At 37.3% G+C, this 11,329-nt stretch overlaps 1 protein-coding gene across 8 annotated transcripts in view; it reads left to right on the top strand.

Moving 5' to 3' along the window:
* The window catches only part of FAR1 (fatty acyl-CoA reductase 1), a 75,228-nt gene that overhangs the window by 38,562 nt on the left and 25,337 nt on the right, over positions 1–11,329 (top strand). For 6 of the 8 annotated variants that reach the window (XM_049649688.1, XM_049649679.1, XM_049649698.1 and 3 more), the window contains 2 exons: positions 1,813–2,008; positions 5,846–6,021. In XM_049649688.1, coding sequence (XP_049505645.1) covers positions 1,820–2,008; positions 5,846–6,021 — 365 coding nt within the window. In that variant the 5' untranslated portion in view covers positions 1,813–1,819. Of the gene's footprint in view, positions 1–12; positions 179–1,812; positions 3,680–5,845; positions 6,022–11,329 lie in introns of those variants that run through there. The other 2 variants (XM_049649712.1, XM_049649738.1) reach the window with 2 other exon arrangements.

Genomic DNA, 11,329 nt, shown 5'->3' with positions numbered 1-11,329 from the left:
TTTTTATTTTAGAAACAGAGTGTGCACAAGCGGGGGAGAGGGAGAGGGAGAGAGAGAGAATCTTAAGCAGTCTCTACATTCAGCACAGAACCCCAACGCGGTGCTCAATCCCAGGACCCTGGGACCATGAGCTGAGCCAAAATCAAGAGTTGGACACTCAACCGACTCAGCCACCCAGGTGCCCCTGATTTCCCTATGCTTTAATTCAGTTTATTTATCTTTTTATTATTTAAAACTTTATTATTATGTTTATTTATTTTGAGAGAGAGAGAGAGACAGAGTGTGAGTGGGGGAGGGGAAGAGAGAGAGGGAGACAGAATACAAAGCAGACTCCAGGCTCTTGAGCTATCAGCGCAGAGCCCCACATGGGGATCAAACCCACGAGTGTGAGATCATGACCTGAACCGAAGTTGATGCTCAACTGACTGAGCCCCCCAGGCACCCTTTTAATTCAGTTTCTTGATTCTGGGCTTGGTGTTCTCTGTTCAGGGAATTGGGACATTTCTTGCCTCCTCATAAGTCCTTTCCTATGCTTGCTTTGCTTGGGTTGCTATTTCTTCTGCTATGGCTTTTCTGTCAACTTAGTCTTATCTTTTTCTTCTAGAAACTCTTTCCTTCTCTCCATTCTGCTTTTTATTTTATTTTATTATTTTTTTTATTAAAAAAATTTTTTTTACATTTATTTTTGAGAGACAAAGAGAGACAGAGCACAAGTTGGAGAGGGGCAGAGAGAGAATGAGACACAGAATTCGAAGCAGGCTCCAGGCTCTGAGCTGTCAGCACAGAGCCCCACACGGGGCTCGAGAACCATGAGATCATGACCTGGGCCAAAGTCGGATGCCCAACTGGCTGAGCCACCTAGGCACCTCCCTTCTGCTCTTTAATGGGTCTTTTTCTTATCTTTAGATGTTATGAATTTATTATTTTTTTAATTATGAAAGTTAGAACATAAAACACGTGTATCTACTCCCTAACTTAAAGAAAACATAAATTGAAGTTCCTATTCTCTGATTGTATTGCACTCCCTCTCATGCATCTGTTAATATCATCTTGTGTGTGCATTTCTGAACAACAAAGAGCATTGTTTTGAAAGGGTTTGAGCTTTGAATAGTGACAGACTGCATGAATCCTTCTGCATCTTGTTTTTTTCCATTCATCATGGTTCTTTTGTTTGTTCAGTCTCTTAGTATACTATCTTTTCTGCTGTTTTAGTGGAATTTGGACAAAGGGGATAATTCAGCTCACGTATTTCTTACTATGACTTATTTAAAAGGGAGATTTAAGCACCTTTTGGATATATTGTCACTACAGACATGGAAGAGAAAGGACTTGATGTTACCTCTTCTTGTTTCAACTGGTGATGATAGGCGAATATGATACCCCGCCATGTTATACAAGCTAGACAGTTGAGTCTTGCTGCTGACCTCTATTTGGTGTTATAAATCCTTTTGGAGACAGTGAAATAGAATTCATTTGTGTGTAGGGTTTAACTGAGGTTTAAGTGAAGATTTGAGTTCTTATTGCTGGAAGGAATTTTTAGAAGTCATTTAGTACGTACTGGACTAAAGAAACCTAGGCCCAGAGAAGGTGAGTGACTTGTCTGAGGTGATCCAGGTGGAAAACACAGGGGCCAGAAATCACTTTTGCAGTTCGTTATTCTTTCCACTTTACTACAGTTCACCAGAGGTTAAAGTCCCCTTTTACTAATATTCAACTTTGACTTTTGCCTGTTTATTTGAATAGCAAGAGATTTTTAGTGCATAAGAAGTAACAAATCTTTGAACTGATCTTTATTTGCTGTGTTTTCCTTAGGATCAGAATGGTTTCAATCCCAGAGTACTATGAAGGCAAGAATGTCCTCCTCACTGGAGCTACCGGTTTCCTAGGGAAGGTACTTCTGGAAAAGTTGCTGAGGTCTTGTCCTAAGGTGAATTCAGTATATGTTTTGGTGAGGCAGAAAGCGGGACAGACACCCCAAGAGCGAGTAGAAGAAGTTATTAGTGGCAAGGTAAGTGTAGAAAATGATCACTTGGAAGAAAGAAAAGAACGTGTGTATGTATAATTACTGTAATCATCAACAGTTCAGTTTATTTCTTCAGTGTCCTGAAAAAATTAGTACCAAAAAAAAAGTCGTGCAGGATGGTAATAAATGGGATATGACTTGTGATCAGTAGGAGAAAGGAAGGTTTCCTCTGTGATGGGCAAAATTGTATAACAAGTTCTAAAATAGCTATATGGTACATACTTAATGTGTTTTCAGAATATTTGGAACATATTGTTTGTAATTACTAGATATTTTAAATAGTATTCAGAATAATAATAACGAAGACGTAGTTTCTAACTACCTAATGTGCTGTGAAACACTGTGCTGTGATAACACTTAAAAATTTGTAAGCACTGATTGCTTCCCATAACAGTATTAGGAAGTAGAAAAGTCACATATTATTATTGGACAAATAACATGATGACAGAGGGGTAATATAGGATATGAGAATATGTCATGTATTTTGAACCTTTAGAAAAATATTGCTAAGAAGAAAATGGAAATGAGCTGGAGTAAAATTATTTCATAATCCTAAGCTTTGAATTCTCTCAGAATGAATGAATTAGATTATCTGACATTCATTGATAGTAAGTTTAGTACAGTAGCTATGTAAGTTTTTAGTTATTAGGTATTATCTAGTACCTTTTAATCACTTGTAATTAGTATGCTTTAATTCCCTTCTTGATTACTCCCTCCCCTAGTGGGAGGTGATTCATTGTTACTCATTTTTTATATTTCAGAAAACATTTACTATGCATATTCAGTGCTGGGAACTTGATTGATGTAGGGGGTTGAATGGAGGGATAAATAAGATAGAATCCTTGCCATAATGAAGATTGCCTACAAGTTAGAGAGTTTTTAAGAGAGAAGAGAGGGTATAGAAGTGTCAAGAGAGACCAAATAGGAACAGTTATTGAAGTTAATGTCTTGGTTGGAATTGGGGCTCGGGTAAAATGTCAAAGATTTGGGCATCTCCTCTGGGACCTCCAGGGCAGTGGATCTAAAGACTTTTCTCCACAATAAGTCTAATTTGTAAAGAGAAAGCATACCTTACACTTATTAAAGCCTGCAATTTATTGAACTTATGTGACTTAACCAAAACATATGACCATTATTTTCAATATAAAGATACTTTGTCCTCATATATTTGTCTAAATTTTGACTAAAGTAATCCATAAAATTGTGTCATTTTATCTATGCCTTTAATTCCTTCCTGGTCCGTCCTGCCACTTAATCCTAGGCTACTCATTCCCCATTATGTGTATAGCATTGCTAGTAAATCAATAAGATGAGTTTTTTTTTATGTCAAGTATCAATGAATGCGCACTTGAAGTTAGTAAGAAACTTAAAGGTAAAGCCTGCTATGATTTTGAAACAGGAGTAAAGAGCATAGGCTAGGAGCATATGCTGTAGTGGGACATTATCTTATAGTACAGTTTCTCAAACTATTGACATTTTGGACAGGATAATTTTTCATTATCAGGAGTTGTCCTGTGCATTGTAGGGTGATCAGCAGCATTCTTGACTCCACCTGCTAGATGCCAGAAGCCCCTTCCCCCCACACTCCCAGTCGTGACAATCAAAAATGTCTCCAGATGTCACCAGATGTTCCCTGGGGGGTACAATTTCCCCAAGGTGAGAACCACTGATGAATGTCTCTGGGAAAGGAAACTCCATTAAGATGGTGATGATTAACTAAAATAATTAACCACAAAATAAATTCTAGAAAGGGAATAAAGTATATCAAAGAGGGCATTAGTGAACATAGTAAAGGAGGAACTAATTAGGGTACCGGTGAATTAAAAGCACCGGAAGACATAGTATTGAATAAATAGCTAGAAAGGGAAGAGTATCAGGTTTGAGATGTAACTTGTGAAACAGCATGAGCCTGTCTTGGTGGTGGAGATATCTGATACGATGGGGAGTTAAAAGGTCCTTGGCAATCTGGGAGAATGAAAAATGTAAATTCAAGGTGTTAAAAGTACTTTTCTGATCATTCCTCAGGTTGATTTTTTTCTGCTTGCCCCTTAAATATTGATATTCTCCAGAGTTCTGTCCTAGGCCTTGATCTCGTCTAGATCCAGTTAGGTGATTACTCAGCACCTTCTGTTTTATGTGAGACAAATGGTTGTATTTTAAATTAGATTTGGAAAAAGCTTCATCTAGTCTGGACCTTGGGTGCTCATCACTGCTGCTACCTGGGTGGTCTTCTATTCCCAGGGCTACCTGTGTGGGGGTAGTAAAGTCTATTTGGGTGGCCTGGCTCTTCTCTCCCCTAAACTCCCAGACCCACGGAGCCAGTTGTTTCTACTAGACCTGTCTTCTGGATGCCACATGGGCACTTCACACCCATCCTTCAGAAAACTGAACTTGTATCTCCATAACTGTACTTCTTGCTCTTCCAGTATTTTCCACCTAATGAATTTATTCACTTAACAAGTGTTCATCATGTCCGCATCTTGCCAGGCGCTCGGCTATTTACGACCTGTGTGCTGAGCAAAGTAGATGTGGTCCCTGTCCTTGTGGAGTTCACATTTCCTTATCCCTCATGTTGAGTCATTGGCCAAGTCATACTGACTTCTTTTTAACTCCCCAAACATAAATGCTGTCTCACTTTCAGGTGGTTATACATGCTGCTTTCTGTGCCTGGAACACTGTTCTTCAACTTTATAATCTCTGGTCCTTCCCCAGCTCGGTTAGTTGTTTCTCCCATACAGTCCCATAGCACTGTAATATTACCCTATTTTATTACCTTTAACACTGTATATTAATTGTTCGTTTGTCTGATTTTTCCAATCAGACTCTAAAGAGCTTGAGGCAAAGATTATTGCTTTGTTTTCTCAGTGTCTAGAAGGTGCCTGGCTCATATGAAGTACTTGGTAGATATGTAATAATTAATATAAGAACACATTAATATTGAAGTCACTAGCTAACAGTAGTAGAAGGGAAGTGAAAGTGAAAATTATATGTGCTGTCTATAGACTTTCTTTCCAGATCGAGAATCTCTGCTTAAACTGCAAGTATGGACTTGAAATGAAATGGAGAGTCAAAGTGTAATAGAGGAGGGATCTGGAGATAGCATCAGTGCTCTTCTGTGAAATCTGGGATGAAAAATTAAATTTGACTCACAACTGAATGTGCCTTTACACTGTAATCATTTTGGGATCTAACTGAATCTTTAGTTAATTCATTCCTTCTGGAATACTTAAATAATATTGAATTTTTGGGTTAGAATCCTGTATATATGCTATTTCTCAAGTTTGTCCCAGAGTCTAATCTGCATATTTGCTTACCAGTATTTTTTTTCCTTCAACGTACTTTTTTTTCCCCTTAAACTTTGGTCTCAGATTTTATGTAGACTACGAATAATGGTATTGTACTGTAATCAACTGAAATGGAATAAAACCAAAAATAAAATGAAGTGATATATTAAGATCTGGATTTTAGAAATTTGAATGGTCATTTTAAACATTGTCCTAATGTTTGTACTGTTTAAGTCTGAGGGACAATATAATCTAGTCAGCAAAGGCGTGAACAGTTCAGATTTAACTCTGCACACTACCAGCTCTGTGTCCTTGGCAAGTTACTTAACCTCTGTATATCTCAGATTCCTCATCTGTAAAATGGGGATAATAATGTGGGCTTCATAGGGTGTTTTATATACAGAATGATGGCAATTAAGAATAGAAATTTTAGGATGAACTTAGTTGGCATTTTAAGAATAGCGATCCTTGGTGGGGTGCTAATGGGTTTTAGAAAGTTGAAAAATACTGCCTTAAAATACTTTTTCCCCTTGGATAGCTCTTTGACAGATTGAGAGATGAAAATCCAGATTTTAGAGAGAAAGTTATAGCGATCAACAGTGAACTCACCCAACCTAAACTGGCTCTTAGTGAAGAAGATAAAGAGATCATCATAGATTCTATCAATATTATATTCCACTGTGCAGCTACAGTAAGGTTTAATGAAAATTTAAGGTAAGTAAAGATACTATATGATATGTGAACTTCAACATAGTTAAAAGATCTATTTGAATTCTTTTTAGTCAAATTGTTTTGAAAGTGATTTGAAACTGTTTGCCCTGTGTCAATTGTAGCTTTTGGTGACCTAAAGAGTGTTAAAGGAGTTTTTCTCCTTGTTATCAATTTAAAAACATTGGATAGCTAGTGTCTGTGTATTAGAAGAAGTTGCCATGAATTTAAGTGTAGGGCAGGGAAACACAGAGTAGAAGAAAGAGAAATTTACCTTCAGTAGGAGTGTTAGTTTTAACAACTAATAGTGTTTGTTTCCTCTTCCTCCACTTTTTCAGAAACCTATACCCCAGCAGATTTATTTTTCCACTCCACACATACCCATCTGAAAATTAGAAAAAAATTAGGCTCAGGTTTTGTAGCATAAGATAAAATGGCTTATAAACTTAAGTCATACCTTGTGTTTTTTTAAAAAACTTGGTAGCAGTGTTAGGGATAGGCTACATTGGACATGAGTTTAATTAGAAAAATAACCTGGACTTCTGTCCAGATGCCTTTTCTTTTTAAAAAAAAAAAAAAATTTTTTTTTAACATTTATTCATTTTTGAGAGACAGAGAGAGACGGAGCATGAGCAGGGAAGGGGCAGAGAGAGGGAGACACAGAATCTGAAACAGGCTCCAGGCTCTGAGCTGTCAGCACAGAGCCCGATGCGGGGCTCAAACTCACGGACTGCGAGATCATGACCTGAGCCGAATTCGGATGCTCAACCGACTGAGCCACCCAGGCGCCCCTGTCCAGATGCCTTTTCAAGAAAAAAGCTTTTTAAATGTTTACTTTTTTAAAAAAAAGTCTAACAAATATGTACTTCGAAAAATGGTGCTTATTCAAAGGATTCTTTTTGATGGTATGTTCAAAAATACCATTTTATAATGTTAATCTAATTGTATGGTCGATTGTATGCCAGTTAAAGTGGTGCAGATTATTTTAGGTTTCACAATTACTTGAAGGCCTTCCTAGAATGTTTTTAAGTTAAATTTTGATTATAAAGGGTTTTGAGATTATTTCTCATCAAGTCTTCTATATAGAAGTATAAACCTTAATTGATACTATATATATATAATGTAACAGTTCAGTGCCAAAGCATTAAAATATGTTTTGCCTATGTTCCAGGTGAGGGCACTGTAGTAGTCACTTACATTTCTTTAATTGTACTTTATAGTTTTCAGGGTATTTTCTCATGCATTATTTTATTCTGTGCTAATGTTACCACTGTGATATCGTGGGCAAGTCCATTTTATACTTGAGTGTACCAGAAAGGACATGAGCTTTGGAATTACATACCTTAGTTTTAACTTTGACTTTATCTTTTATTATCTGGTGATAATAATTTATTTATTTTTAGTTGTTTCTCTGCAGCCGTTATGTGTTCATGATTCAAAAGTGACAAAAGAATCTTAGTAGAGGTATGGTAGAATCTCACTTTCATAAAAGATGTGTGTACATATATGTGTATTTAGATAACATCTTTCGATACTTGCCACTTATCTTTGGATAGTGTGATTACAGGTAGGTTTTTAGTATTAAATAGTCAACCTAACAGATATTTCCCCCCATAGTTCTAGCTTTCATTATTTTTCATAACCAACAGAAAATTCACACAGCCTTATGAAACTGTTTTCAAGAAAAACAGGTATATGTTTATTGGATAATTGTGCTGTAGGTGCTTTTAAATGGGAAATTGATTTGCAGACTGGCAACATTAATTAGGATGAAACTCCCCAAAGTGACTTACGAACCAAATTTTCAAGGAACCTTCTCCCTCTGTCTATCCTCCTCAGGGTACACGGGGCTACCATTAACGAAAGGGAAATCTTTACATTATTCTCTCTTTTACTAACGATCTCATAGTGGAATGGGCATTATAGATGAATTATAAACTCTGTTGCCTTGTCAAGGCATCTATATTTACTGACCTAACCTTAGTCATTACATTGAAATTATTGTTTTCTGGTAAGCAGTTTTAATGGATATTAACATGTAAGTGGGAATATTGCAACATTAGATTTGGGCCATACATTCTAAAATACCATAGTTTAGGGGGGCGCTTAGGTGACTCAGTTGGTTGAGCATCCGACTTTGGCTCAGGTCATGATCTCACAGTCGTGAGCTTGAGCCCCGTGTCAGGCTCTGTGCTGATGGCTCGGAGCCTGGAGCCTGCTTCGCATCCTGTGTCTCCCTCTCTCTCTGCTCCTTCTCTGCCTCACACGTTGTCTCTCTCTCAAAAATAAATAAAGATTAAATTTTTTTTTTTAAATACCGTAGGTTGGTATATAATAACTGTTTAAAAAACAGTTACTCTTTATAATCATTTTTTAAGTTAACCCACAAATAAAAAATGGCACAAAGCCTTTATTGCCAGGGCAAAAAATAACCCAGATTATACTTCCAATATTATACCCAGTATTTTGGGAGAACCCAAGATAAATTGCACAGAGATCCTGTTTGCAAAGTCCATATAGTCTAATAAGGGAGATAGATTGCTTACATAACCATAATAAAGCGTAGAAAATAAGGAGTTACTGAAGAGCATACATTAAGTGCTGTGAGAATTGAGAGGCAGTAGAGCTCATTTAGTTTTAGATATGGTGGTTTATAAACCTTGAGGTGGGAAAAAGTGGGTATCAAGATTATGCATTATAAAGAAATACTGACCTGAGAAAGATGAGGAGAGAGTGATTTTGAGGATAATGAAGGGAGTTTCTTAAATAGTTGATCCTGGGTTTTGGTGCCCCTAAGGTAATAAGGAAAGTGAAGGTCGGACAGGGCCTGTGGAGTTGAGAGTAGGAGAGTATCAAGAAACTAGTGTGAGATGTCAGAGATGTAGCAATTGGAACATGAGAATATGTGACTATGAACTTTATGAATAGGAGAGTAGGTGTCAAGAAAGGAGTAGAAGTGAAGATGGATGATGAGAAGAGATCAAGAAGCTAAGTTGAGTCTAAGGGCATCAACTCTCCACTTAAGAATGCATTATGAATCTTAGGAATTCCTGGAAAATGTGTTAAAAATGCAGAATCTTAGACTATACTTGCAAAATTCAGACCCTCTGGTTTGGGATAGTACCCGGGAATCTTAATTTGTAGCAAGACCTCTGGGTATGATTTTAAATTATAGACGTCTGGGTCTCTTACCTTAAGATTGATTAATTGGTCCCTAGACATCTGTGTCTGCATCTTCATTAAATTAAGAAAAAAAAATCAGCAGTAGTAGTGGTGAGATCTCACTTAGGAAGCATTTTCTCAGAAGTGGGGAAGGAGGAAAGAGATATCAGAATGGCCTGGGGAGCTTATTTAAAATATAGTTTTCTAGGCTTCAATTCAGACATTACAAGGTGTCTGAGGGTGAGGTCCAACAATCTACATTTTTTCTTTTCTTTTTTAAATGTTCATTTATTTTGAGAGGGAGTGTGAGTGAGCATGAGCAGGGAAGGGGCAGAGAGAGAGGGAGAATCCCAAGCAGGCTCTGTGCTATCGGCACAGAACCCAATGTGGGGCGTGATCTCATGGAACTGTGAGGTCATGGACCTGAGCCAATCAAGACTCTTAACCGACTTAACTACCCAGGTGCCCCAGTCTACATTTTTAATAAGCTCTCAGGTGTCTGTCATGGCAAGCATGAGATCTCTGGTATAAGGTCTTAGTATTATCAACACATATTTTGTATAATTTTTTTTAATGTTTAGTTTTGAGAGAGAGACAGACAGAATGCCGCGGGGAAGGGGCAGAGAGAGACACACTCACAGATCCAAAGCAGGCTTCAGGCTCTGAGCTGTCAGTACAGAGCCTGACTTGGGACTCAAACTCATGAACCATGATATCATGACCTGAGCTGAAGTCGGACGCTTAACAGACGAGCCACTCAGGCGCCCCTATCAATGCAAATTTTGAACAGTCCAGAATGTCTGTACAAGATAGATGAACAAGAACATTTATTGGCAGTTAAAGTTGAATTCTTCCTTTTTTTTTGGAATGGCTTCTGTGTCCGTGTTAATGATAGGGATCATAATTATAAAGATTTGTTCATTTTGCCCCATCTTCCAAAAGCTAATGTTATTTAAGATGCATTTATGACTCCATATAATCAAACCGTGAGAATATTTTATACACACACACACACACACACACACATATATTTTTAGTATTAAATGCTTTCTGATCTAACATGTCAGGGTCTCAGCCTGAAGTTCAATGGAGTAGAAATTGAATGGTGGTAAAATAGAGCGAGATTATTAGCGTTGCAGAGATACTAAAAGTTATTTATGGGGGCATAATATGCCTTCAGGTTTGGGCTCTCAGGTACAGGAGTAGTAGACAGGTACACAAGTGTTCTCTCTGAAGTTATTCCTTATTTTCAGTGACCCAGAAATTCTGTCACCGTCCTCAGAAACCTGTAACAGAATATCCTTTGTGTACTGCTCCCAAAACACTATTCTCCCCAGCTTCATTGTTTTGCAAATGCAAAAGAAAATAGCTTATTGCCTTACAGTCCAGTGGACTGTATCTTCTCTGTGAAATGTCTTTTTTGCTGGAATTCCATTTGAACAGATTCCCTCCCACCTCACTTGAGGTAAGGAAGAAAAAAGCTATACTCCTGGTTGTAAATCTCAAACCAATTATTTCATAAAAAAAAAAAAAAATCCTTCTAGTATGTTTTCATGAACCCTCGGATTCTATTAAATTTAAAGAAAAAATAATGCACAGGAGTTTTTCTCTCATGAATTATTTCTTGTTCTTGGTGACCCAGAACTTGTTGTCCCGTCCTCAGGAACCCGTAACAGAATATTCTCTGTACACCTCTTCCAAATCAGTACCCTCCCCATCCCCACTGTTGTGCAAAGGTGATAGACATCAAAGCCCTGCTTTAGAGTCAAGTGGACCAGATTCTATCAGTGACCTATCCTGGCCTTTTAAAAGAATAATTGGGTTTTTTTTTCTTCTTAAGTACTGAAAATGTAAGAATTCTGGAAAGTACTTAAAACCACCGATTGTTATTTTAAAACAAATTCTTTTGTTGTCTCTCTTTGAACATAAAACGTAAACGTAGGATTTCTGATTTAGGGAAACAATTTCCACATTTCTAATTTCTTTCATTGTTAAAATTTTTGTGATGTGCTGGTATTCCACCATGTTGATATGCCATAATTTATGTATTGTTCCCTAGATATAGAAAATTTAGGGAATTTTTATTTCTTTCTTTGAAAAATTAGTGTTAGGTCAAGATTTTCCTCCAAGATAATTTCAGTAGGTTAACTAG

This window comes from Panthera uncia, chromosome D1 (genome assembly GCF_023721935.1).
Source record: "Panthera uncia isolate 11264 chromosome D1, Puncia_PCG_1.0, whole genome shotgun sequence".
NCBI lineage: Eukaryota > Metazoa > Chordata > Mammalia > Carnivora > Felidae > Panthera > Panthera uncia.
This window is presented reverse-complemented; position numbering and strand designations above follow the sequence as displayed.